Source organism: Amphiprion ocellaris, chromosome 3 (assembly GCF_022539595.1).
Source record: "Amphiprion ocellaris isolate individual 3 ecotype Okinawa chromosome 3, ASM2253959v1, whole genome shotgun sequence".
NCBI lineage: Eukaryota > Metazoa > Chordata > Actinopteri > Pomacentridae > Amphiprion > Amphiprion ocellaris.
The window spans coordinates 33,688,466-33,716,009 of NC_072768.1; the positions used below are offsets into that span (position 1 = coordinate 33,688,466).

General features: G+C 38.7%; 1 protein-coding gene across 1 annotated transcript in view; it reads left to right on the plus strand.

Annotated features, from left to right (window-relative positions):
• st3gal2 (ST3 beta-galactoside alpha-2,3-sialyltransferase 2) overlaps window positions 1-27,544 on the plus strand; it is a 94,121-nt gene that overhangs the window by 57,578 nt on the left and 8,999 nt on the right. Inside the window, exons 3-8 of the mRNA XM_023282333.3 lie at window positions 1,717-3,977; window positions 19,270-19,329; window positions 19,755-19,888; window positions 24,339-24,518; window positions 24,813-24,858; window positions 25,631-25,750. Of these exons, the coding sequence (XP_023138101.2) occupies window positions 3,549-3,977; window positions 19,270-19,329; window positions 19,755-19,888; window positions 24,339-24,518; window positions 24,813-24,858; window positions 25,631-25,750 (969 nt within the window). The 5' untranslated portion in view covers window positions 1,717-3,548. The remainder of the gene's footprint in view (window positions 1-1,716; window positions 3,978-19,269; window positions 19,330-19,754; window positions 19,889-24,338; window positions 24,519-24,812; window positions 24,859-25,630; window positions 25,751-27,544) is intronic.

Sequence of the window (27,544 nt, forward strand, 5' to 3'; positions counted from 1 at the left end):
GGTGTCTTCTTACCAGTTGGGAAACACTAATCGATCATTTTCTGACATTTTAGAGACCAAAAAAATAGACAGGAATCAAGAAGCTCAACAGCAACAGACGTTTTCTTAACCTGATGTTGGCTGGTTTAAACCGAAAGGAAGTGAACTAAAAGAGGAAGACTAAAGATGTCAGTGTGCTCAGTGAAGCTAATGGTACTAAATGGCATTTTGTCTTTTATCTCGTTCTCTCTGTTTTTTAAGGTTTTCTACAAATCAGACCAACTATTTTGATAATTAGTCAGACTGAGTGACTCGTTTAAAGAAAAAAAAGTCTTCTTTGGTTTCAGCCTCTTAAATTTGAATATTTTCTGATTTCTTCACTCATTTCTTACATTGAACTCAACGTTTTTGATTTGTAGACTAATCAAGGTAGATTGTCGCCAAAATCCCCTACAGTGATTATACAGTCACTAATCTTTTTTGTTGAGCTGATGACATAAGGGAGTTTAAGTCATATTTCCTCACACAGCCTCCTCATTCTAAGGATAAATCAACATTGCAGTTCTAAATTAGATTTTTTCTTCATCTAATGTTGCAAGTTCTTTCTCTCTTAGGTGTTGAGAAACACAAATCAACCTTTTTCTGACATTTTAAAGACCAAAAAATTAGTCAGGAATTGAGAAAGTCAGCCTCAGACAGTGTGTTCTTTACCTGATGGCTTAAGGAGAGGTACTTTAGACTGAGAGGAAATAAAAACTAAGAGGAACTAAGAGGAAGATTAAAGATGTCAGTGTGGTCATTCAAGTTAATGGTACTAAGTGGCATTTTGTCTCATCTCTTTCTCTGCGTTTCTGTAGGTTTTCTACAAATCAGACCTATTGTTTTGATAATTAGTCAGTCTGAGTAATTTGTTTAAAGAAAAATGTCTTAATTCTGTGGTTTCAGAGGATTTAATCTGAATATCTTTGAATATTTACTGGTTTCTCATTTATGACATTGAACTGAACGTTTTCAGGTTGTGGACAAAACAAGGAGTCTTCTTAGCTGTTGGGAAACACAAATCAACATTTTTGTGGAATTTTAGAGACCAAAAAACTAGTCAGGAATCGAGAAAATCAGTAGCAATGGGTGGTGTATTCTTTACCCGATGTTGGCTTGGGGAGAGCTACTTTAGGCTGAGAGGAAATGAAAACTAAGAGGGTCAAAGAGGAAGATTAAGATGTCAATGTGCTCAGTGAAGCTAATGGTACTAAATGGCATTTTGTCTTCTATCTCGTTCTCTTGTTTCCACTGTTTTTTCACAGAAAAGGCCAACTACTTTGATAATTAATCTGAGTGGTTTTTTAAAGCACCTTAGGTTTGAATATGTTCTATTTTCTTTACTCGTTTATGACAGTGAACTGAACATTCTGAACATTTGAGAATGTTGTTTTGACCATTTGGAAGCACTAATGGACTATTTTCACCATTTTCTGACATTTTATGGACCCAGAACTAGTCAGAAAGGGAGAAAATTTATCAACAGATTAATCAACAATGAAAATACACAAGACAAAGAAACAGCAATGTGAAAGTGTATGTCTTTTTCCTGACTGGCTGGAGGAGAGCTGCTTTAGACTGAGAGGGAATGAAATCGAAGAGGGTCAAAGAGGAAGATTAAAGATGTCAATGTGCTCAACGAAGCTAATGGTACTAAATTACATTTTGTCTTTTATCTCTTGCTCTGTGTCTCTGCAGGTTTTGCACTGAATAAACAGCCGGAAATCCTGGATTGAAGCACAAACACATGGACGGACAGCTGAAATAATTCCTAATTGGAGGTGATGCTTTTCCTTTTCGGACGCTTGCATATCTAAAGTAGCAGCTAGTAACGGTGAAACCCCTGAGGTTTAACGGTGTGTGTGCATACAGGTGAGCTAAGTGGACGTCTGCAGGGCGTCGGATGAACATGGGCGGGGCAGAGAGTTGGCAGAAAGTGGGCACTGCAGGGGTCCTACCCTTGGATTACAGTTTAGCAGATTAGAGCTAAGCAGCAGTCACCTTAAGCTCGGCAGCCTCATGAAACCGGTGCCGGCGGCCAATAGGGCGTGCCCAAACACATCCACTCACAGGCTGACACAGCTGCAGCCACACAATTAAATTAGTGCATCTGGCAGACGGTGTGTGAACCGAGCTTAACACACATTCAATCACATGCACACACACACTCATGCTGTGGGCTGCAGGACAGATGCTTCCCCCACCCTTCCTCCCGACGTCCTCTCAAAGCCAGCTGGAGAGAAGATGAGATTTGGGGCTGATTGGTTTTGTCTTTTTTTTTTTCGCCCTGTGAGCCTTTCGCTTCATCTGCCACTCTCGGCCTTCTTCCTCGGTGCAGCCGGATAAATCTTAAAAATCTTTCATCTTTTGGACGGATGTCAAGCAATCTGATGCTTTAAACTCCTCCTCCTCCTCCCACGTGCTGTTTTATCTTTTTACTCTCTGTTGGAACAGGGATGGACAAGTCGGCTGCAGCACCGATATTTACACAGTCATGAAACCTTCTATCTTTGTCGCTTTTTTCCTTTAATATTTCATCATTCACTGAAAAGAATTGAAACTTTCTCTCCTGAAGTTTGAGAACTTTGAGAAGAGAAAGCAGTGCCTCGGTGCAGTAGCCAGACAATCTACTGAAAGGAGCGAGACAGAAAAAGGAAAGACCTTGAATCTGGGTGAGGTGAACCTCAACAGCACGACATAAAGACGAGGAGAAAAAATAAAGAGAAAGCACAGAGGACGGAGGAGCCGTGCAGAGAAGGAGGAAAGAAAAGGAAGAGGAGTTTTTTTTTGTTAAGGATGGCTAGAGCGGTGATGGAACACCCTTCAGGCCAGACCTCCTCCCTTCCTCTCCTACTCCTCCTCCTCCTCCTCCCTTCTTCCCTCCCTCTCCACTAGTCTGCCAGATTTTTTGTTTTTTTAAATTTTTTGGCTACGTCGCTTCAGTGCAAAGAGAGAAAGGAAGGCGAGCGTCGGAGCTGAACGCCAGATGACTCAGAAAACAAGAAAAGACCTGCTGCATCCAGCCGCCGGATTTCACCGAGGATGCAGTTAATCAGACGAAAGCAGGGAGGGAAAGAGTGAGAGAGGGAAAGTTGTAAAGTTAGAGCAAAATAACAAAAAAGAGAAGGGGAGGAGAGATCAGCTCACACTGAAAGGAGTTCGGAAGCTACAGCTGTGAGTGATTCAGCTGCAATTCCTGAGTGAGTCAGAGCGTCGCTGAGCTCGACTGAGAGACAAATTGACTCTGAAACGCTGTCGAGCATCAGTGCGAGTTTGATTTAGATCGTGTGTCGTGTGGGGTCGTCCCAGTCACGCTGACCAGGCCTCGGTGGTGGTGGTTGCGTGGAGGCAGCGGAGGAGGAGAAGGTGGTGGTGGGCTGGGGACAGTGGCAGGCCCAGGGGTGGGAGCATGGCCGTGGGGGGGCCGCATCCCGTCCTCCACCCTGCACCGGGACAGGCGCTGGGGCTGGGGGTCCTGGAGCGGGGGTCCATCCAGGGGAGCGCCCAGACTCTCCGAGCTCAGGCCCTGGATGAGCGGAGGGGTGGTGGTGGGTGGAGGAGGTAGCACGGGGGTGGGAAATGGCGGTGGAGGTTCAGGGACGGAGAAGGGAGGCAGGGTGAGATGCTCCCGTAGGATCTGGGTTCTTCTCGGCTCCCTGGTCCTCGTCTTCCTCACCTCGCTCTTCCTGTCGGTGTCGCTACGAGGGGGCGTCGGGTTCAACTACCTGGAGCCACCCGGGTGGGAGGAGTCGAGGCGGGTGAAGCTGGTGCCGAGCTATGTGGGCGCTCACCGGCTGTCGCCTCCAGATGCCCCCCAGCAGAAGACCTGCGCCTGCCCTCGGTGTGTCGGAGACCCCGGCGTCTCCGACTGGTTCGACGAGAACTACGACCCGGACATCTCGCCCGTCTGGACCAGAGACAACGTCCAGCTGCCCTCTGATGTCTACTACTGGTGGGTGGTAAGTACCAGCTTTTTTTAACTATTTAACTTGCTTGATGATGTCAGTATTTTCATACTCCATCAAAACACAGTCTACCATTGAAACACAGATCCGTACGGTTTAATGCTGGCTAATCTTAAAATATACATTTTTCAACAAACTTCAATGTAAAATCGCTCACTGAGTTTTTCGGCTTGATGGAGCCCTTTTTGGTTGCTGAAATGCATAAACCCAACACGTTAAGTTAATTATGAAAAATAGATTTATCTATTTATTTCTTCTTTGCGATTCTTTCCCAAAAAAAAATTCAACAAACATGAAACCTGCACGATTTGGAGCAAAACATTGAAACTATGAAGGGAAAAACTGTGTCAGAGTTGCAGAATTGATCAAAAATGACAAATTTTGATCTAATTTAAGCTGCATGTCATGTTATTTCAACACCTTAATCCTTAGCTCTGGCTGTAAGCATCACACATAACAGAATTTTAAACTTGGTGAATGTATGTGTCGCACCAAAATGCACTTTGGGTGTTGCAGTAAACTTCTACCTAAAGGTTTTTATGCACATGGGCTCATAGCTTAAGTCTTCTTGTTAAAAAACAGATGGTCTAATGGTCTAATGCAGTTCTTAATCTTCTGTACCTCCGATTTAGCAGCTAATCCAATTCAAACAAGTTCTCCGACTGTGAGTCGATTAAAATTAACAGGATTTTTACCTCCATTGTTCAAGAGAATTTAAGAATGTACGCCTCATCTGAGACGAGGTTATTAGTTCAAGGAAATACACTCATTCTCCTTCTAGCTGAGAGTTAGATTGGCTGAACGTCACTCTTTGACCAAAATATTCCTGCCAGCGCCTCTAGAGCTCACTGATGAGCAGGTTTTATCTTGTTTATTTGCTCCCAGTTAAGTAATGGCTCATAATCTCCTGTAAAACCCATTACAGACTAAACTACAGATCAATTAATGAGCTTTTGAACTGTTGTTGTTTGAACTTTGGAATAAGCCCTTTGAGTTGATTGCACTGCCTCCAGCCCTGATGCTCAGCTAGGCTAATTAGCTTTAGCTCAGTACTTAACATATGGTTTGTCCACGCAATGTTTGGCTAAAATGTTATGTTAAAAGTGTCATACAGCAGCTGTAACTTTATCTAATGTAGATTTTTCAATGTCTAAAAGTGATTTTATTTGATAAATTTGGAACTTCTTAGGTATTAAATTGGTTAAAGGCAGTTTTTATTTGCAAAATGATCTTAATCATTATAATCATGATGCAAATTGCTGCAGTCTGTCTGAGTTTTAAGTCCCTTTATCTCAGTGTTCCAGGTCGGAGGTTGTTGATCAGAGTGGGAATTAATGTGCAGTGCTTTTTTGAAACTACCACAACGAAAAAAACTGTCACAACTTAACAATCAAATTTTGTTCAGCTGGTTTAATTACCTATTCTGAAGTAAAATTAACATTTTGCATTGCTCACAGTAAATCTGCAGACTATGCTCTGATTTATTATCCCTAACTTCACTGATTTTCATTAACTCTCTAAACTCCAGAATTTTGGGGGTGTTTTTTCTCTCCTGTCACATTTACACTCGCTTAAAGCTCATTTCTCACAGCAAGAAAGTCCTGCACCTCTGTGGAAACAGTACAACCATGGAGGACAGAGAATTGTCTTTTGTGCACTTTAACCAAGTTGTATTGTTGTATTTTTTTAATGAAGAAATTACATTTCTTTCATTATTTATTTGTATAAAAAATGAAAAAAATAAGAAATCAGTCAAATACAATTTAAAAAGTGACAGCAAGTGTTACCAATGCTGGGGAAAAGGTGAATCTACATACTATAGATATTTTACTACTTACATTTCAACGCACTGCCTGCAGTTCAGCCAAATAGCTCCTGAATTTTTTACACGTGACTGTTGGTTGCAGCTGAGTCAATTATGACTTAATGCTTGCATGAAGGATTGCAGAATTTTTAGCCTATGCCAATATTTGATTAATGTAAACAGTTTATTTTATTTTTACATTTTTACGTGACATTTACAAAAGTCGGATTAAGACAAATACAACAATTTTAAACCTAGATTTGGTTAATTTTCCAACAGAACTACACTGGTAAGCAGTTCGAGGACCATCAGAAAGTTAAAAATTTGACAATTCTCTATGTTTCTGCAGTTCCTGACTCCACTAAATGGTTTAATTTTGGCAGTTTTTACAAAAATACACTGAACCTTTAGTGGGTTTTAGGGTTCAGAGGTTTAAACATCTCTAACTTCATTGATATTCATTAAACATAACGCAATAATAAGATTACATATTCTACATTATCTAATCAGTCTCGACAGTGTTTGGAGCTCCATCAAACACTTTCTATTTGTGTGCGCGACGGGAGATATAAGTTTATTAGGACACCGACATAAGCGGGTATAATACATCATAATCACATCCTCCTCATCCCTCCTCGTCGCTGAGCCAACCAATCCCCCTCAAACAAGAACTACATGCTCCTCATGTCTTCCTGCCAGTCATGTGTCATGGTGTTCATGTCGGGAAGTGAAACAAACAGGGATTTTCCTTAAACTGCCACAGAGTAATGAGTACAAAAACTCAAATGAATCTGTCTTCCAAGAGAGAGAGACGGGAGGCACCTAATTAAAGAGTCATTGCCCTGTCTTAGCGTGTCGGGATTCGTCTTTTGTGGTGTGTTTTCCCGCTTAAATCTAAGAATAAATGTGCCTGTGTGTGTGTGGCGCTTCCAGTTTGGTGTCCTTCACCGGCTGCTTCAAAGCTGGATCATTGGTCCAGCTCTGAAATGGCAGAAAACTGCAAACACAGGCCAACAGCTGCCAAGTCATTAGGTCACACTGCAACAGAGAGGTGATGAACTGGGAGAGGGGAAATAAATGAGAGGCAGAAAAAATTTAGAGCAGCAGTGGACGAGGGAGGTTGAAAATAAAATAAAGCAGAGACAGAGGCAACACAAGTGATAGGAAAAAGAGAGGGAGGATTTATAGACTTACAATTAAAGCAGAGAAATAGGAAGGTTGGACTGAAAACAAGAACAATATGGAACAAGAGGATAATAAAATGAACTAAAGAATAAAACTATAGGATTCGGTTTCCCAAAAGCATCTTAAGGCTAAGATGATCATAAAAAACATCTTTGAGTGTCTAAAGACGCACGGAATCTACAGGCATAATCGTAAACTGCAAATTTCATTCCAGTTTTTATTGCTCTTGTTCATTTTTGAGCTTGTGAACACTGATGTTCTGTGTGGCATTTGGCTTTAACCCGCTGAGAGAACTCAAAAATGGCTTCTGTGATGTTTGACAGAGTTCTAATGTCATAAAGTGTAAAGAAAGAAAAAGGAAAGCTGAATTTCTTTTGGGCTGCACAGTGGCTCAGTGGTTAGCACCGTCGCCTCGCAGCTAGAAGAAACCCGGTTCACGTCCCGGCCTTGCTGGGATCTTTCTGCATGGAGTTTGCATGTTCTCTCTGTGCAGGCGTGGGTTTTCTAAGGCTTCCTCCCACAGCCCAAAAACATGCTGAGGTGAACTGGTGACTCTGAATTGTCCATAGGTGTGAATGTGAGTGTGATTGTGTGTCTCTGTGTATAGTCCTGTGATAGACTGGTGACCTGTCCAGTGTCCTCTGCCTTCACTCTAAGTCTGCTGGGATAAACTCCAGCCCCCCCACCCCCCCCACCCCATCCCCACCGTGACCCTAATGAGGATTAAGCGGTGTATAGATAATAGATGGACAGATTAATTTCTTGTTTCACAAAAAATAACAAACATGTAGTCAACATGTACAATATTTTCCAAATGTTCACGTGTTAAAAATACTGGCAGAAAGATGGCGCTACATACGTCATAATTTACTACTTACAATTTCATTTCCGTACTGTTTCCTACCTGCTCTGTGTAAACACTGTCTGCAGTTCAGACGAAAAATTACTGAATTTTTGACAGTTGCAGTGGAGTCAGTCATGGCTTAACAGTTGCACCAAGGAGTGCAGATTTTTATTTATTTATTTATTTTTTTATAACATTTGGTTAATGTAAACAGTTTCTTGCTGAATTTGTAATGAGACATGTAGAAAAATAGGATTTTTAATAAATCCAATCATTTTAAGCCTAGATTTGGTTAATTTTCTGATGACACATCGCAGAAAAGCAGTTTAAGGAATGAAAATCTGACAGTTCTTTCTGTTTTTACAGTTTCTGGCTCTGATAAATTGAGTAATTTTGATGATTTAAAATGAACACATTTATACATTTTTGATTTGTCTCCATACTGTTTCCTGTGTGTAAACACATCCTGGAGTTTAGCAGAAAAGTCCCTGAAGTTTCATCATGTGACTGTTGGTCAAAACTGAGTCAGTCACGGCTTCATGGTTGTGAAAAGCAGTGCAAAAATTTTCTGCTTTTTACAGAATCTGGTCATAGAAATGGTATATTTCTGGTGAATTGTTTTAAGTAAGCCATAAAGTGAATAACATGATTTTGATTAAATATCATAATTTTAAGCTTTGATTTAGATGTTTGAACACAGCTTGCATTTCATCCGAAAATCTGAATTTTTGTCATGTGGCTGTTTCTCACAGCTAAATCGCTCATGGCCTCATTGTTACGCAGAGGAGCGCAGAATTTTTTATTTTTTTCCCAGAATCTGGTTAGTACACACACTTTATTTGTAACATTTTTAAATTATCATGTCGAATAAAGTGACTTTGATGAAATACCACAATTTTAATCTTAGATTTGGTTCCTTTTTTCAACAGAACAGCACATTTCCTGAGCAGCTCAAGAACCATAATTGAAAATTGGCCATTACTTCTGTCTTCTGGTTTAGTTCCTGGCTGTGATAAATGGTGTAATTTTGCCATTTTAAAAAAAAAATTTTAAATCAACATGCCTGTCAAACCTGCCAGCAGGTTCGGAGATGCTTATATTTGAGAAAAGAAATTACACGGAAAAACACACACACAAATTAACTGAACAACTGCTTTGCGAATTGGATCTGCCAGTCTTCTCGTACACACAAACGCCTCCACATGCAAACACAGCTTGGATATCAGTGGACCAGCCTGCAGACACAGATATGTAGTATACATCACGTCTATCCATCCAGCAATTACATCTCCTCCTGCCAAGCTCCTCTGAACTGTCAAACACGTCTGCTGGAGTTCTGTTTACAGCTGTTTGTATGTAGTTTGTGAGATAAATAAATCCCTGCAGCCGACACACAGCAGCAGCAGCAGGATCCACATGTGCATCTCCACTGTGTGCGTTACGTTCGCAGCAGAGCAGCTGTTTCCTCCATGATTATTTAGAATCGTTCATTACATGGGCCTGTTGATGTGATCGGCAATCATCTAACTGGATCAGACACTCAACTTACTTTTCTGCTTACTGCTGCTGATATGTGAGCTGTCGCATAATCAGAGAGGTGAAAAACTAAAGGAAAAAACGATTTAAAGTGTCTTCAGTGCACCCCGGCATTGATTTTGCACGTTTTTTAACAATACTGGAAGGATGAACACCAATTATTCCAAACCATATTGCCTCATTTGGTGCTTTGATGATGGTAATAGACACACCTTTCTAAAATCATGCTCAGCTGTTCAGTTGGACTGAGATCTGCTGATTGTGAAGGCTAAAGCATCTGATTCACATCATTTTCATGCTCTTCAAACCATTCAGCGACCCCTCAAGTCCTTCTGATGGAGGCCTTATCGTCCTGGAAGAGCCCACTACCATCAGGAACGAAAGGTTTCATCACAGCATAAAGTGGATGCCTCCAAACAACTGGGCATTGACCAAAAATGGCCTGTAGGGATCTAGCATTCAGGGTTTTTTTAATTCCTTTTTTAATTATTGACTATATTATTATATATTCAGCAATATTTTGCTTTTGTGGTACAACCTGCAGAAATAACTTTTTTTTCATGTTTGTGACAAAGTATTTCATATTTAAAAGCATTCTGTATGTTTTTGTTTTGTATTATTGCAGCTACATGTGGTTCAGAAAATATCACTAGTTGACTTCTGCATTATCAGTTTTTTGTTTGTGCACAAACGAGGGACTTTTCATGATAGCTTCAAATTTTTGTCTTATTTCAGCTCATCCATAATTAGAGACTGTTCTGCTTGTCCAACTTTGCAGGACTTACAAATTCAAAGCCAACCAGTGATATTTTCTGAACTACGTGTAGCTGCATGTCACAATAACACAAAAAAAAACCATAAAATACTTTGTAAACATGAAACACTAGACTTAAACTTATACTGACTTTATTTAATCCCCGGAGGGAAATTAAGTAAGGTCGCTTAAATCTTAAAAAGTTATTTTGTTGGACTTAACTAACAGATCGAGCAGGTTTGACAAGTTGTACCACAAAAACAAAATGTTCTGTAGTTTCAAAATATAGATAATTCCCAAAGAAATTAAACAAAACTATGTGCTAAGTCTCCTTCTTACTAAAGTTTATGCCTACAAAGTGAAGTCAGAAAATGAAAAATATTTGGACAAAAATGCAACATGATGAAAAAAAACAGTGAAAAATTCAGGCTTTTATCTTTAATAGTTCCTGAGATACTGTTTTTCAAAAAGCTGAAAAAAACATGCTTAAAAACGGGCAACCTTAAAAAAAAAAAAACATCTCAGAAACTAGTTGGTGTATCAAGCTAAAATTTCTCAAATATCTTTAGAAGTATCCAGATTTTATGCTATAAAACATGTAGTGAAATCAGAGATGGCTGAGGAGAAATTGTTGTGAAAATATCATAATTTGAGAGCAGTTTTACAGTGTGTTAGCAGAGTAGTAGGTGAGCTTGGTTAAAAGAGGGAGGTGAAGACTTCATAGATCTGCACATCTGGATGAAGCAACGCTATAGAGTCACACTGGGGGGCAGTGGTGGCACAGCGGTTAAGTCTCTGGACTACTGATCAGAAGGTCAGAGGTTCAAGCCGATGTGGCCACTTTTGGGCCCTTGAGCAAGGCCCTTAACCCTTCCTGCTCCAGGGGGCGCTGTACTGTGTCTGACCCGTTGCTCTGACTCCCCCAACTGGGGAGAGATGCGAAAATCAGAATTTCCTCTCGTGGGATTAATAAGGGATAATAACAAAAAAAAAAAAAAAAAAAAATTTAAAGGCTGGAAGAGACATGAAGACGACTTGATGTTTTGGCTGTTCGTCTCTTCATGCACTGACTGACCTTAAAAAGCTCCTATGAGTTGTTTGGGAAACGTGTAGAATTTTTTTCCATGCAGAAGTGTTGGTAGAAGCTCTCATAATTTAGGATTGAATGAAACAGGGCCCGGGGCTATAAAGCTGCCCATCTCTGCAGGCCGGATAAACAGGGCAGCGTCTGCGGACTTTCAAAGTAATGAATGTAAACTCCCTTCATGGGCGTTTATTTTCAAGTTCTCCCTGTTCCCTCATTAATCCAAACTCAATTGTCCTGATGGATTTCGTCCATTTTCACAGCAGCGGAGCTCCAAGGTGAGCTGCTGCTGATGGAAATGGATGTCCACTCTCCAAAAGCCACAATGCATTTTTTCGTGGCGCCGCACCTACATGACGTGTGTTTAATTACACGCCTTCATTTCGCTTCGTTTACTGTTGGAGCTGCTGTAACAGGCTTCAAATAATTTCACTCTCCTTTGTGTCTATCTATGAATTAGGCCTCGATCGGCTCCTGCTGGCTTTTAAATGAGGATTTACTGACCTTTCCTCACAGCAACTGCCGGATATCTTTGACATTGCAGTCAGCAGATCTCCAGCACTCAAATCAATAAAGCCATTTTAACTAAACATGAGTTAATGGATGGCAGAGAGCGAGAGGAATAATGGACCAGCCTCTGGATTGTGTTTCTAACCGTTATTGCTTTTTTTTTTTTTTTTTTTAATGTAAAAGGTGAGAAGGAGGTCCGGTGTTTACTTTTGGGAATCAGAAGACAGAATAAAAGGTTGTTTCCTGGTACAGACCTTCTAGAAAACAGACATCAGTGATTCAAAGAGGCTCCACAGTCCATTACTGCTTCTTCTGAGAGGATACTCTTTACTTCAGAGTGCTCTAATATGGAAAGCTGATGTAACCAAACCAAATGGCAAAATAATCCGCTTTATTTAATTGTTTGTCTTCTTCCATGTCTTGATTTTCTTATTTTTTTATTTCTTTCTCTCCGAGTCCAATCAGGCAACTCTGCGGAGGAAATGAAAACAAATGATTATGTGCACGCGTGATTGCAGTATTTGCTGTTCAATCAAAGCTTAATGTGTTATTGTGCTTTCCTGCCTCAGGAAAGGAAGCATTAAATGAAAGACAACAGTTTGAGGAATTGTTTTGCTGTTCACAACTTGAATGCTGTTGTAGCTTTGTTCAAACATTTTCTCACTGAGGATTAGAAACACTCAACCACCAGTTTTTTTTACTGATTAAAGAAGCCGACGTTCCACTGGTTGCTTTGATTCTTTGAAAAATCACTCCGGGTGATTTTCAATAATTCATTTAATCGTTTTGAGGCAGAAAAATTGCTTGCATTGATTGGATTTTGGGATTTGTTTGCTGTTTGTGAAACGTTGATTTAGTTTGTCCTTGTGTGGAAAATAACAGCACGTTTCAAACTGTTGTTTTCAGCACCCCTTGTGGTGAAAATCCAGGCTTTTATCCTTGTTAGAATGCCCATATTGTATTTATTTCAAATGTAGAAACTTTGTAAAATCATAAACTATGGATAGTTACAATGGTATCTGTAAATTTTTTGAGATAATTAAAAAAAAAAACACTTATCAACCCACTTTCAGCATGTTTTTTTTTGCAATTTGCAATTTGCAGCTGTTTGAATGACAACATCTCAGAAACTATTAAAAATAAAGCTTGATTTTTTTCATAGTTATTTCTCATCATTTCATTGATTCAGCATCTGGACAACAGAATGACTATCCAAATATAATTAAGAAAGTAAACATTTTTTTTATATGGGCATATTTTTTCAATGTTAGATCCCACTTTTTAGGCATAAATCTTAGTTTGGAGGAGACTTGTCATGCAGTTTTGTGTAATTTCTTTGGGAATAATCACCAATTCTCTGTTCTACTTGGATTGAGCCATATTTTTGTCTTTGGGGTGCATACACGTGGTTCAGAAAATATCACTAGTTGAAATCTGCATTATGAATTTTATTGCGAATATGTGCACAAAGATGGGACTTTCCATTTCCAGCTTCAGTTTTTTCTTATTTTCAACTCACCCATATTTAGACACTATTTGATCTCTTTGTTCAGAATTGCAGATTCTGAATCAATGTCATGATGAGAAACAACTGTGAAATTTCGGGCTTGTATCTTAAATCGTTCCTGAGAAATCGCCATTTAAACAGGCTCAAATTGCGGGAAAAAAACATGACAAAAATTAATAGATTGGCATTTTTAAAAATTAGTATTCAAGTATTTGATATATCTAACTAGAATTTAATAAATATCTTAATAAACATCCATATTTTATGCCATAAAAATCTGCCAAATCAGAGATAGTTGAGCAGAAATTGTTGTGAAAATGTAATAATTTGAGGTAGTGTAGAGCAGTTTTACAAGGTTTTAGCAAAGTTGTAGGTGAGCTGGTATGCTGGAGCTGCACCTTGGTTATAAGAGAAAGACAAGGGCTTCATAGATCTGCACATTCTAGAAGAAGCAAAGATGCATCGTCACATCTAAACCGCTTTAAGGTACAAAGGAATTATTTTAATGGAGAAAAATAGCTAAATATGTAACTTTTATATACAGAAAGTAGTTTTTAGGGGTTAAATCAACTTTTTTTTCCAGTTTTGTTTGGTAAGTAGTTCACCTGGTAGTTACTGGATGTAAATATTATTTAAAAGTTAATATATGCACAAGAAATTTTGTGCTGCAATGCATAAATCTCCAATTAGTTGACAGTTACTGTATAACTGAGCTCAGTTTGAGCACCTTGTGTGGCCCCTGGAAGCAGCAGCAGTGAAACATTGTTTTAAATGAAAAAGAAAACGGGTATTTACTTGGACGTAGGTGCCAGGAAGCTCATACTTGAGGAGTCAGAAGACAGCCGAGATGAAGGAAGCAAGACGGCGTTTGGCTCGGCTGCTGAGAAACATCTGCCAAAAATTAGTAGCCCCTGAACAACAGCGGTGCAGAACGCCAAGCTGGCTCTGGGCATCATGCAGGCAGCCGGAGATACAAGGATGGAGGGAAGGAACAGAGGAAGACAGGAGAGCCGACAGAAACACAGTCAGAAGGTGTAAAAAAAGAAAGATTACTGGTCTCTGATCAGCGCTGATGAGCTGCAAAGGCGTCCCAGAGAGACGAAGGAAGACGAGAGGAGGAGGAGAAACAAAGAGGGAACGAGGGAAATTAAAGAAAAGGAATCAGACATGAGAGCAGGGAGAGTGTTGGAGAGGATGCATGAATGAAAATGTGAGCGAAGGAGATCTGTGTTGGGAGAATTAAGGCCGGTGGTGGGTGCAAAGGCAGCGGTGACAAAAGGAGTGTGAAAATGAAGATTGCTGTGTGGGAGGGAGGCAGAAAGGAAAAAATGGTTTGTGGCGAAGAGGCTGCCAATATCCTGATGGAACTTTTGTGTGTCTGCAGTTTTGTTTTGGGGGAGATTTTTATTTTTTTTATAATGTGTGCAGGTGTTTGCTTTATCTTCACATGCATGAATGCACATCCGTTCGTTTGGTTTGGGAGATACTCAAACAGTGACAATATTTATTTTTAATTGGACAACTTGTCTTTGTCGGCTGCTCGTCTGTGTCATCGTCCCACAATGAGGCGCTTCAACACCGAGATCCAGCACGGTGAAAGACTCAGTGCAATGAATAGACCACAGCAGAAATGGATTTTTTACCGTTGACATTGGACTGTTGGCTTCACAATATTTCATGCCTCTGAGAACAACAAGGACTCTTCCAATCTGAAGTGACAGGTGCCTGATTTACAGCTTTGACGTTAAAGGTCGAGTTCTTGGTTTTTCAAGTAGCCATTAATCTGACTAACTAGATACAGACTCTGGGGATAAAACCACTATTTCCACCATGCACTCACTCCGGGAATCAACTACAGTCCCCAAGCATCAGTCCTCATAAGGGATAGACCGATGATCAGCCTGGCTGACTATCGTGGCCAATATGTGGCATTTTTCCAATTATCTGTATTTTTATTGACAAATTATTGATAAATGTTCTACTTAAGGTCTGATGCAGCCTCCTCTCTCTGTCTGTCATTACTCTGTGGTCTCACAAATGTCTCTCAAGCAGCAAAAACTGAATAAGAAACACTAACTAATGAATTAGCTTCTCTCATTGTGGCTAAGGCTAAGCTAACGACTAGCAGCAAAGTTAGAAAGCGGCCATAGATTAACCTGAAACAGAGTCTGGAAAACAATAATTATTAATGCTTTAAGATCTGGACCTTGGACAAGATAAAGATAAGATAAAGAGACTTTATTGTCATTGTACAGAAGTACAACGAAATTTGTCTGGAAGAACACGACAATTAGCAGCAGTGCAAATAAGAATAAAAACAGACAAAAATACTAAATAAAAAGAATCAAAGTACTATATACAAAGTAAAGTTGTCCGTGTTGATAAAGTGGTCAAGTGTTGCAGGAATAAAGTAGAGTTCTGCACAGATGAGCTGGGAGGGGGGAATGTCTGGATGGTGGGGCAATGGGTGTGATGGCGGCCGGAGCTCTGTGGAAAAAGCTGTTTCGCAGTCTGCACGTTTTTGTTTTTAATGTCCGGAATCTTTTCCCTGATGGAAGGGGGGCAAACAGTCTGTGTCCAGGATGTGTGGGATCTCTGGCGATGCTGCTCGCCTTTTTCCTCAGCCGGCTAGCATAGACAGAGTCCAGGCTGGGAAGCTGTGCACTCACAAATAAAAGTGATACAACAGTGAAAAATTTTCTTAATTTAATAAAACTGCAGGAAACAAACTGATCAATCTCAGTGGAGCCACATAACCAGCGGAGATCGTCCAAATTTGGTCACTTCTATTTTACATATTCAGTTATGGTCACCCTTATTGATGAAGAAGGCAGGTTCTCTGCTATCACACACTCTTAAAACATTCCATTTAATGTACTGATTACCAGACTTTCTTGACTACCAATGATCAGAATCAGTATTGGCCCTCTACAAACAAAAAAAAAAACACATCAGTTGAATTCTATTAGTCATGCTTCCATGCAATTGTCAAGAAAGTTTTTTAAAAGTTGCGAAATTTAACAAAAACAAAGTAATTTTCCATTATTTGGTCGGGAGTGAATAAACTAGGCTGCCAGAAGGTGGCGCTATAGGCTACATTACGGAGAGCTGTATTAAATAAGAGTAGAAGAAGCGGAAAACAAAATGGCTGCTTTCCAAATCGCATTTTTTTGCTGCGTCCAAAATTAGTCACCATCTAGTATGTATGGCTAGTTTGTAATGCTGTTTGAATGCCAAGTTACTATCGTTAGATCTTATTTAGTCACTCAAAGTATCCCACAATGCACCATGAAAAGTAGAATGCAATCGACAGCAATTAACTAAAATGTACCATGATGTATTGCATTGAAGAAGAATGACAGAGATAGGTGAGCACTGGTAGCAGTTTTCATAGATTTATGACACTTATTTTATAGTGTTAGGATGTATTTTCTACAGAACATATATTTTCTATACGTATAGCTTCTCAAAATGTATTTATTTACATTCTTTATTATTATTATTATTCCTTCTATTATTATCATTAGTGTTATTTTCTTTTTTATTATCATTTATTTATCAATTTTTACATGTATACATATATTTTTTTATACAAATCCAAGTACATGGTTGAAAATGTTGATGTGAAACCAAAAAACTGAAACCAATCCCTATGATTTCAATAAAAAGAGTTTGGGAAATAAGGCTATGCTTTCGGGTTTATGTTGTGTGTACCAACTTATTGTTCTCGAGTTCTCAGTAAATTCAACCACTCGCTGTTTAACATCCGGTTTCAAAAAAACCAAGACAGCGTCGGCCAAATTTCAAACTAAGCACAAACCAACGGGTCATTGGTTATATACAGCCAGTATAGTAGAACGACTGCAGCCGTGTTAATGTGCACAATTTCCTCAGCTGCTTTGCATCTTAAAAGAATTACCAGATATTCTGCTGTTGTTAAGTAGCTCATCAATAATTTCATATTTGAACTGTTCGGTCTGAATCCTATTTACTATTCTGACTGTGGTTTATTTAGTGCTTTTTACAGCTCTGCTTTCATATCTGTTTTAATTAGGCGACCTTGCTTATTAACATTATAATGGATTCTGTTTGAGCTAAAACTCTTAAATGGCATTTAATGTTTTCAAGCTAGTTGTTCAACAGTGCATTAAAGCCACTTTCACAGCAGTCAAAGAGATCTCAATATGAGGGTTTTTTTTTGTGTGCAGACCAGTAATAGCTTTGCATTCATGCTGCTGTTTAGCCATTAATCCTCTGACAGACAGAAAGACACCTAAAGTACAGAATCACCCACAGTATCATCCTCCTCTGCTCTTCGTCTTCCATTTAAACCCTCTATTCTCTCTCCTCTGCTACTTCCTTTTGATGGAAGTTTCTACTTTTTTAATCCGCCCTCTATTTATTCTTGAGGTTTTCGAGTTTCCAAACGGTTTATGTGCAGCCAGCCGGACACAAATAGTCAGAAAAAAGCGATCTTGGTGGGAGTGAGAAGTTTACAAGGTGCTTAGACGCTCCCACACTGCTTTCTTTGGGAGATTTTTCATCTATTCTTCCACTGCCATCTGTTTTTTTTTTTTTAACAACACAGCCATGGTTAGAACTCAAGAATCTCTCATGCATACAACTATAATGCTGTAAGTAATAAAAAAACAAGGAAAAATACAGAAAAAACAGCAATTAGCATGTTGTATAGAGGGTTTATTTACTTGTTTTGGAGTAAAACTCACGTTTTGTGTCCACAGTAAACCTGCACACTGTAGTTATCTGATTTTAACTTCATTGATATTCATTAACCCTCTGAACTTTAAAGTTTTAGGGAATCATTCTGCTCTGTGTTACATTTTTTACTCACTGTAAGGCTTTTTTTTTTTTTTTAACTGGTCTTTCACCTCTATGGAAACAGAACAACCACGACTAGAGGCTGTGAGAACTAAACAAGAATGTCTTTTATGCAGATTAACAAAGTTAGATTGTCAGAAATATCAAATTATAAAATAAAAGCTAGTTTCCTTTATATTTTTATTTGACCCAAAAATTAAAAAAAAAAACAACCTGTAATCAACATCAATAATTATTATTATTGTTATGAGAATACATTTTTAAAAAGAGAAAATGTACATTTCTCTGCTTATTTATTTTATAAAAATTGTAAATTATTTGAATTGTTTAAATACAAATGAAATAACATTTTTCCAAGTCAATAATAGCTTCACAGTTGTACCAATAAGCGCAGAATTTTTTATTTTTTACAGAATCTAATTGGACTAAGCAGTTTATTTTGGGAGAGTTTTTGAAATAGTCATGTAGGATAAAGCTTTTTTCATGAAATACAACAATATAAAGCTTTGATTTGGTTGAGTGGCATAATTTTTTTGAGAGAAAATGTAAATTTCTTTGGTTATTTATTTTATAAAAAAATTGGAAAAAAATACTGTTATTAGAAATTATTTGTCTAATAACCATTTTATTCAAGTAAAAATATATTTTAAGTGAAATGACATTTTCCCAAGGTGTTACCAATACACAGCTGCTGTTCAGCTGAAAAGTCTCTGAATTTTTTTTACGTGACTGTTGGTTGAAGACAAGTCAGTTATGGCTTCACAGTTCTGCTCAGTAGTGCAGAATTTTTATTTTTTCACACAATCTAATTAGAGTAAGCTGTTTATTTTAGGCGATTTTTTTTTTAATGAGACAAGTCGAATGAAATGATTCTGATGAAATACCATGACAGTTAAACTGATTTGACAGTTTCTGATAAATGGTGTAATTTTGGTGGTTTTGTGAAACCTGCAGCCTGTTTACTAAAAATTCCTCGTCTCCCTCATGTGGACAATACCTCCACTCCTCTGACCACAGTTCATTCACTCTGACACAGTTTTGTTCCATAAACACATATATGCACACAGAAAGCCACAAAAGAAGAACAAGCACCTGCTTTTTTTGCACATGAATGCTGCCGAGTACATGCAGACACGGAAAGTAACTAAATTTAAAGTGTGTTGTCAGATCGGATTTGCCTGCAGAGGGGAAGCTTCCTAACCAGACTTTCTCTTTCTCTGTAGATGCTGCAGCCCCAGTTTAAACCCCACAGCATCCAGCAGGTGCTTCTGAGGCTCTTCCAGGTATTTTATTTTACTATTAATTCATCTTTCCATTACCGCGCTGCTTTGAAATCAGCCAAGTCATTACTTCACAATCTCGGTCCAAAGGCTGAGTGGAACAGATTGTCTTTATTACACATTATCTGTGACCTGTGTACCTTATTTTTTCCCCCGTTGTGTCTGCAAACACAGCGCAGCGCTTCACATCAGTCTGTATGTTTAAATATCTCAGTGTGGCTCCCCGAGGGCAGAAGCGCTTCATGTATTTTTCATGCGGCTTCTCATAAAGAATTCACTCCAGTATTGCGAGCAGGATGTATTTTCACAGTCAGGTCTGAGCTGCAGGTTAGGGTGTTTTATGCGTCTTGCTGTTCTGGCGTCTCGTTTCATTTCCTCTCCAGTGTGAATCCAGTCTGCTTGATTTGATGGAGGTTGTTTTATCGCAGGTGATTCCCGGAAGGTCGCCATACGGCTCGTGGGATCCGGGACGCTGCCTGCGCTGCGCCGTCGTGGGAAACTCGGGAAACCTCCGCGGGGCCGGATATGGAGCGACCATCGACGGACACAACTACATCATGAGGTGAGACGGATGGAGGCCAAGCAGAGACGAGCAGAGTGGTTGCATTAGATAAGAGCAAGGAATTAAATTAGATCCCAAGATGAAGGCTGGAAGTAGAAGAGGAGGAGGCAGGAGAGAGTTCATGTGAGGGGAAGTCTATACCACCACCATTAAAGCTCCACTGTCATCTGGATTTTGTGTGCACTTATGAAGAAGACAGCAGATGTGTGTGTCAGATACTAAATTTAATCTCACAGTTGAACCATCTGAACCCCAAGCAGTTTCTGGGTGATTTTTTATTTTATTTTATTTTTTTTTTTACATTTTTACTCACTGTGGGCTCATTGTTCACTGCAATATGAAGTCTTGTAGCTCTATGGAAACGCAACAACCATGACTCGAAGTAAAGAGAACTTAATGTCTTCCATGCAGTCTGACACAGTTATGTTGTTAATCATAAAAAAAAGGAAAGAAAAAATAAACATAAAAAAAATGCAATCAAAATGTTGTTTAGGTGGTTTATTTACAAATTTTGGTATAAAACCGCCATTATGCATTTTCCACCATGGCCCTGCAGACTACAGTTATCTGTGTTTAAATCCCTAATTTTACTGATCTTCCTTTGAACCTCAAAGTTTCTGGCCGTTTTTTTTTTTTGTTGTAGTTTGCAAAATGTTGAGATTTCCACAATAAACTTGCAGGCTATAGTTGCCTGATTTTACATCCCTAACTTCATTAATATTCATGAACCCTCTGAACCCCAAAGTTTTATGCCGTTATTTTGCTCCTGTCACATTTGTACTCACTGTAAGCTCATCTTTCACTGCAATTTAAAGTTCTGCCCCTTTATGGAAACCGCACACAACCACTGCTAAAAGTAGAGAGAACTGTTTAACAAACTTACAATGTCATAATAAATTTAAAATAATATTTTTTTTTACTTATTTTACAAAAAAATACAACTAATATGTTGTTTAGGTGGTTATTTACTCACATTTTGCATTTTCCAGACTAAAAAAAAAAAAGAAAAAAATGGAACCAATACAGTAAAATAAAATAAGTACTTAAGTGCCCATAGATGTTGCCAACACTGTGAAAAAATTAATAACTTTGTTTCCATACTTGTCTTCCATCTCTCATGTGTAAACACAGCCTGCAGTTAAGCTGAAAAGTCCCTGATTTTGTCATGTAACTGCTGGTTGAATCTAAGTCAGTAATGGCCTCACAGTTTTGCTCAGTAGTGCAGAATTTTTTGTTTTTTACAGAATCTAATTGGAGTGAACTGTTATTTTTGACAATTTTTCAAAATGAAACTAGTAAAATAAAATGAAATGTCAGGATATTTGTTCAGTTTTCCGACTGAACAAGGACTGTGGGAAAGTTAAGCTGAGTTTTACAGTTTCTGTTTCTGATAAATGGTGCAATTTTGTTGATTTTGTGAAACATGATGCCTTTTTTAAGGTTCAGGGGGTTAATGTTTTCCTTCTATTTAGCTCTTTGATTGGTTGATAGAGGTCATGTGACAGAGCGCTGTATACATCCCGAGAAACTGAGGCCTATAAATTGTGTCTCTGCTGTACACAGCCGCTCAGAGGCACATAAATCCTCCCCTCAGTTGTTTTGGTGCAGCAGTGATGGATCACAGAGGCTGATTGTTCCTGAACAATCAGGCTTTATGTTGTTTCCTGCACAGTGTGTGAGGACATGAACTGCCGCCATGAAAGACTCAGCAGCATTTTGTGTTTTTTTTTTAAAGGCAATAGCATCCATTAGTGTTGCATTCTCAACAGGCCTGTGTGGGCAGCTTCCAACTTGTGTCTCCTGTTATGATTCCTCATAGCTGCGGTTTGATTTTCATTTGTTTTCAAAATCAGCTCAGCACACCACCCACCGCCTGTCTGCACACCGTTTTCACTCCAGCTATCTGAATAAACATCTGTTTTTTGTTCACTGGCATATGGGAAGGTGCACTCAGTGGCCATTCTTCCCTTTTTCTTTTTTTTTTCCCAAGCGCACCTTCCTGTTTACATAAACAGATCACTCCTCCAGACAGTGAGTCACATCGACTGTGCATTAAATACAGCGAATGTCTCGAGTGGAGCCGAGTGGTTCAGTTACCGTCTGCCTGAAGGTTACACTGGACACAATACACCTGCTTTATAGGATGTGGAAAACCCTTGTCAGGAGATTTGTTAAAGCTGTGAGATAAACTGCAAGTAAACAAACGTAAAACTTGTTCAGCCTTGAGGCAGCAGACAAAAGCACAGAAGAGAAACTAATTTGATCACTGAAACTAAATAGCATTATGCTTGTTTTTCTTTAGTTACGAGGGGAAAAAAATGGGTTTGGAACACAGGAATGCTAAGTTTTTATTCGATATTTGCTTTCTTAGCTTTCAGTCGTGTGTTTTCCATTAATCTGACAGCAGCTGAACGTGTCGCTTCATGTCTAAAGATAAGATAAGATAAAGTTCTTTATTTCTCCCCACTCCAGGGGAAATTTACATTGTTACAGCAGCTTATGTAACAGTAGACATAGTGATAAGAATAAAATAATAATAGAACAATAGTAATAATATTTACAGTATATACAAGGGTGAGAGATGAGGATAAAGTGGCTTAACAGAAAAAATAAAAATAAAAAATAAAAATAAAGTTTAAAAGTGCAAAGATGTGCAGTGCAAGAATGTCAGTGCAAATTTTATGGTTTGGGGTGGTAATGATATGAGTCCAGGTTATGTTAACATCAGCCAGTGATGCTGATGTTGTAAAGTCTTATAGCAGATGGGATGAAGGACCTGTGATAGCGCTCTTTCTTGCAGGGTGGATGTCTCAGTCTGCTGCTGAAGGAGCTGCTTAAAGACCCCACAGTGTCATGCAGTGGGTGAGAGGGAAATGAGTATGCTGATCACTTTTCCATAAAACTCACAACTACTACAACTCACTACAACTTTGAACTGCGTGCACAGGATCATATCACATATTTTGAGTTGTGTGATGCCATTTAGGGATGTTTTTTCCACATTTCAGCACCAATACTGATGCAAAAACAGAGCACAAAAGTGTTCCAAAATCTCTAAATACCTTTCTCTATAATTTCAAACTGAAACATCCACAAATATAAAACTTTATATTTATACTGAGACTCACCAAAAATGAATGTAATCCATTTTTTGTTGTTGTTGTTTCTGATAAAACATTAACAGTAGCTGAAGTTCAGTTAGTCCAGTTGTGTATAGGAGTCTTTCCTGCGCAAGCATTAGTCATCTAAAAAAACGTTTTTGGTAGGACAGAAGACAATCTGCTATGTGACACTCTGGATGGAACTGAATTCATTATTTTTAAATCTCCACATTTTCCAGCTTCACTCTACATCTCTGAACTTTTAACCTCTTTTTCCGCACCAAAATCCCTCAGATCAATGAATCAATTTCTGTCACAATTCCCAAGTCCAGGCTTAAAACAAAGGAGGATAATGCTTTTACTGTTTTAGCTACAACATTGTAGAACAAACTCCCCCTTAAAGCTGCACAGACAAGCTTTTGTATAATATTTTACTGCCTTTACTAATGTTTAGGTGGCTTTTTCATGATTTGTTCATTTTAATGTGTTGTAGATTGTTTTAAACTCCAGTTTTTGAAAGGAAACTCACCCGAGCAACAGCAGCTCTCACTTGTATTCTTCTTTTTACATCTCTTTTCTGAAAACTTTGTTGTTGTTTATACATATCTTTTTGCCAGTTTTTAATGATAAACTATGGATAGTACCATTTGAATATGAGTCTATGTTTCAACAACAATATCTCAGAAACTATTAAAGATAAAAGCCTTAAATTTTCACCGGTAGTTCTCATCATGTCATTGATTGAGAATCTGCCAAATTGGACACGTAGATCCAATAGTCTCTGATTATAGGTAGGTTGAAATATGACAAAAAACTGAAGTTGTTATGAAAAAGTCCCATCTTTGAGCACATAATAGCAAAACAAAAATAGCAATTCAGAAGTGAACTAGTGACATTTTCCAAAGCACGTGTAGTTACATGTCACAATAATACAAAATAAAACATATAGAATACTTTATCATGTGAAATACTTCATCACACACATGAATAACATTACCACAAAAACATTGCTAGAAAACCTCATCCATGTAGAGTTCTGGAGTTTGACGTTATATTAATGTTCAAATCTCCCATTTCACAGTTTACTGCACTGTCTCCATGTGGCAATGAATGAAACTGATGTAGATCTTTTCATTTCCCAATAACACTTCTCAAAAAGCCTGAATTTCTTGGAACATGAAGTCGTGCACCACAAAAAGTTGCTTCCACAGAAATTACAGGAACTGCATGGTGCCAGCGAGTCGGCATGAAATGAGATCCCTGTCAAACTATTTTGGCACCTATCTGACTCCAGCTGGTTAACAGCTCTCAGCCTGAACACCTCTCACGCTGCTCTGACTCTCTCTCAGGATAAATCTGGCCCCGACGGTGGGCTACGAGGAGGACGCCGGCAGCCACACCACCCACCATTTCATGTACCCGGAGAGTGCCAAGAACCTGGCGGCCAACGTCAGCTTCGTCCTGGTTCCCTTCAAGACTCTGGACCTGGTCTGGATCACCAGCGCTCTGTCCACCGGCCAGATTCGATTGTAAGACTCAGACACGCATAAGCACAGATTAACAAGTTTAGACGCACAGGCATCTGCACAGAAACATAAATTGAGTTCTGCCGCTCTGACTTGAGGCCACGCAGACGCTCATGAGTGTAGCTGGAGGGCTTAAATACGATTCACTTTGCATAATACGCCACAGAGCGGAATTGTGGGAGTTGCTGGGCTGGAACAATCTGTCAGACGTCAATCATCCCAGAATTCATAGCTGCAGCAATCACATAAAGTGCTGATTGAATGAATTTAATCAATTTCTCTCTCTCTCTCTCTCAGTACTTACGCTCCAGTGAAGCAGTTCCTCCGCGTAGATAAAGACAAGGTGGGTATTTTCAACCTTCAATTCAATTAATTTTTGGTCATTTTTTTTCCCACACACTTGCAGTAAAAAAGCCTCACACACACGCACGCACGCACGCACGCACGCACGCACGCACGCACGCACACACACACACACACAGTGACCCTGCAAGTATTTCACCCCCTCCCTATAGTTGAAGAAGGATTACAGATAGATTATAAAACCTTCTCTTTGTTTTCAGTAATCTTCCGCTTGCTCTTTAATCCATAAAAATAAATAAACTCAAACTAATCCCCGCCATGTGAAGACTTTGTGACTGTCTTTGCCCGGTCAGAAGATAGAGTTTTTTTGGGCCAAACCTCCTGAAATATATACGATTTCCAGTGCCACTGTGGAGCTCTGAGCAGCCTGAAGCCTAAAGTGTTTGCTGGGACTGACTATCACCTGGAGGGAGATGATGAATTTGTAATTACTATTCATTCCGTTAAGAGCGCTTTTAATCTTTCACGGTGATCAAAGCTGGAAGGGGGGATTAAAATTTAACTTGGCAAAATCTTTTCTTGTTCAGAAGGACCTTTTGAATATACATTAAACTGTACTACTGCGGAAGCATTTTGCGTAAAATCTATAAATGTGAGGAACTTGGATTTAGCTTTTAGTTAACTCAGGGAAATTCAGAGGTCAGTTCTGTATAACAAACATGTCTTTTCATGCAGGATTTAGGGTTTGATTCATGCTTAAATCTACAATACGTTACAGTATTTTCTTTTCTCTACATCTGTCCAACACACAGGTCCAGATCTTCAACCCAGCTTTCTTTAAATACATCCACGACCGCTGGACACGACATCACGGCCGCTACCCGTCCACTGGGATGCTGGTGCTGTTCTTTGCTCTGCATGTCTGTGATGAGGTCAGTTTTGATACTTCTTTGTCTGCTTTCACATCACCACATCCTGTAAATGCTTGTCTCTTGCTCAAATTGCTATTTTCCTATCAATTTATCTATCAGTTACTTTACTGAGTAGTTGATTCATCTTAACAGTTAATTTTCCTTCAAAAAAATCTACATGAGTAGACAAACTGATCACGTGATGATAATTTTATTTTTGTGTTTGGAGCTTTATGGGTGTATTTAACAGCTACACGCATAAAAAATATTAACCCTCTGAATCTACAAACCTGTTAGTGAGTTTGAAATGCAAATTATCTTGAAGAAATCACAGATATTACAACATTTGTCAGAGCCAAAAACAGGTGTAGCACTCCTGCCCTCAATAAAACAGGTGTTCTTTTAAAATAATTCCTCAAATATTAACCCTGAAAACTAGTGTTAATTATCTTAGCTTTCTTTCAATGTAGTAGCTTGCAAATTAAAATATTCTGACAGTATTTTCCCTTTAAGGCACAAATGTAGACTCCAAATAGGTAAAGAAACTTACCAATGAAATAATCAATCGCCACACAGGAAGTATGATTACCAAAATAAATTCTTCTTGTTTAAAAAAATATTTAATAAAATGTCAAACAATTAATGCAATGAATTTTAAACATATTGTATCCACACTTATGTTTCACTTTCTTTAAGAATTTTCCCTGTTTTGTACAGAATTTTAGCCAATTTAAAAGTTATTCACAGCATGTATGTGGATCTAACAGCTTTAACATGCAAATACACACAACTGCAAGTTTTTTTCTTGTGAAACTTTATTGTTTCTTGGAACTGAATAATTGTGACCAAAGAAATGTTTGTATTTGTAATAAGGTCTGAGTTTAGGACTATAGTAAAAATGCAATGAATAATCAATATGCTGGTCAACTATTACACTTGTCACCAACTTTTTCATCATTGATTAATTGGTCTGAGTAATTTTTTGAACACTTCTTTGATTCCAGCTTTCTTAATCTGAATATTCTATAGTTTCTTTCATTCTTTATAACAGTAAACTGAATCTCTCTGGGTTGTGGGAAAAAAACATGACATATGAGGACATCATCTTGAGCTTTGAGAAACTCTGATCAACCTATTTCACCATTTAGATAAGAAACTAAAGGAGTAATGAATTTATCCAGAAACTAATAAACAGATCAATCAGCAATGAATTTAATGAATGAAATCAAGGCATTTTCATGCTTTGTCAACATTGAAGTCATGTGGAAAATGGGACATCAAGTGGAAAATAGCAATAAATAAGTTGAACTGGTCCTTTAAAGCTACATCAAGAGGTTAAAAAAAAATGCTTAATTGTTCATGGAGGACACAGAGGAGGTAAATTTAAGCAGAGACATGAGGACAATTGCTTTTGTTAACTAAATCAGTTAATGATTACTTTTTAGCACAACACTATCATAACCAGACAAATAAAGTAAACGTTGCAGGCCTGATGGCAAACGGTCGTTTCACACCTTTAAGGAACAATGAAACAACAACAAAAGAGTACCTGGTAGCTGAAGCGGTTCTGGAGATGGTTCAATGTCGTCAGTTTGTTTCCCTGGAGCGAAAAGGTGATGTTGGCGGGCATCGATGGAGACCTCCTGGAGTCCAATCCTGTCTTTCACCTCCAATGCGGCCAGAGGAACTCAAAGCAGGTTTAGGACGCTATCTGGTTTTCTCTCCACTCGGTTAGCTTTGTTAGCCAAATGGTGGTCTAATGAATATACAATATGGCTTAATATGCTACTTAATTAGCGGAAGTTCATACCTAGC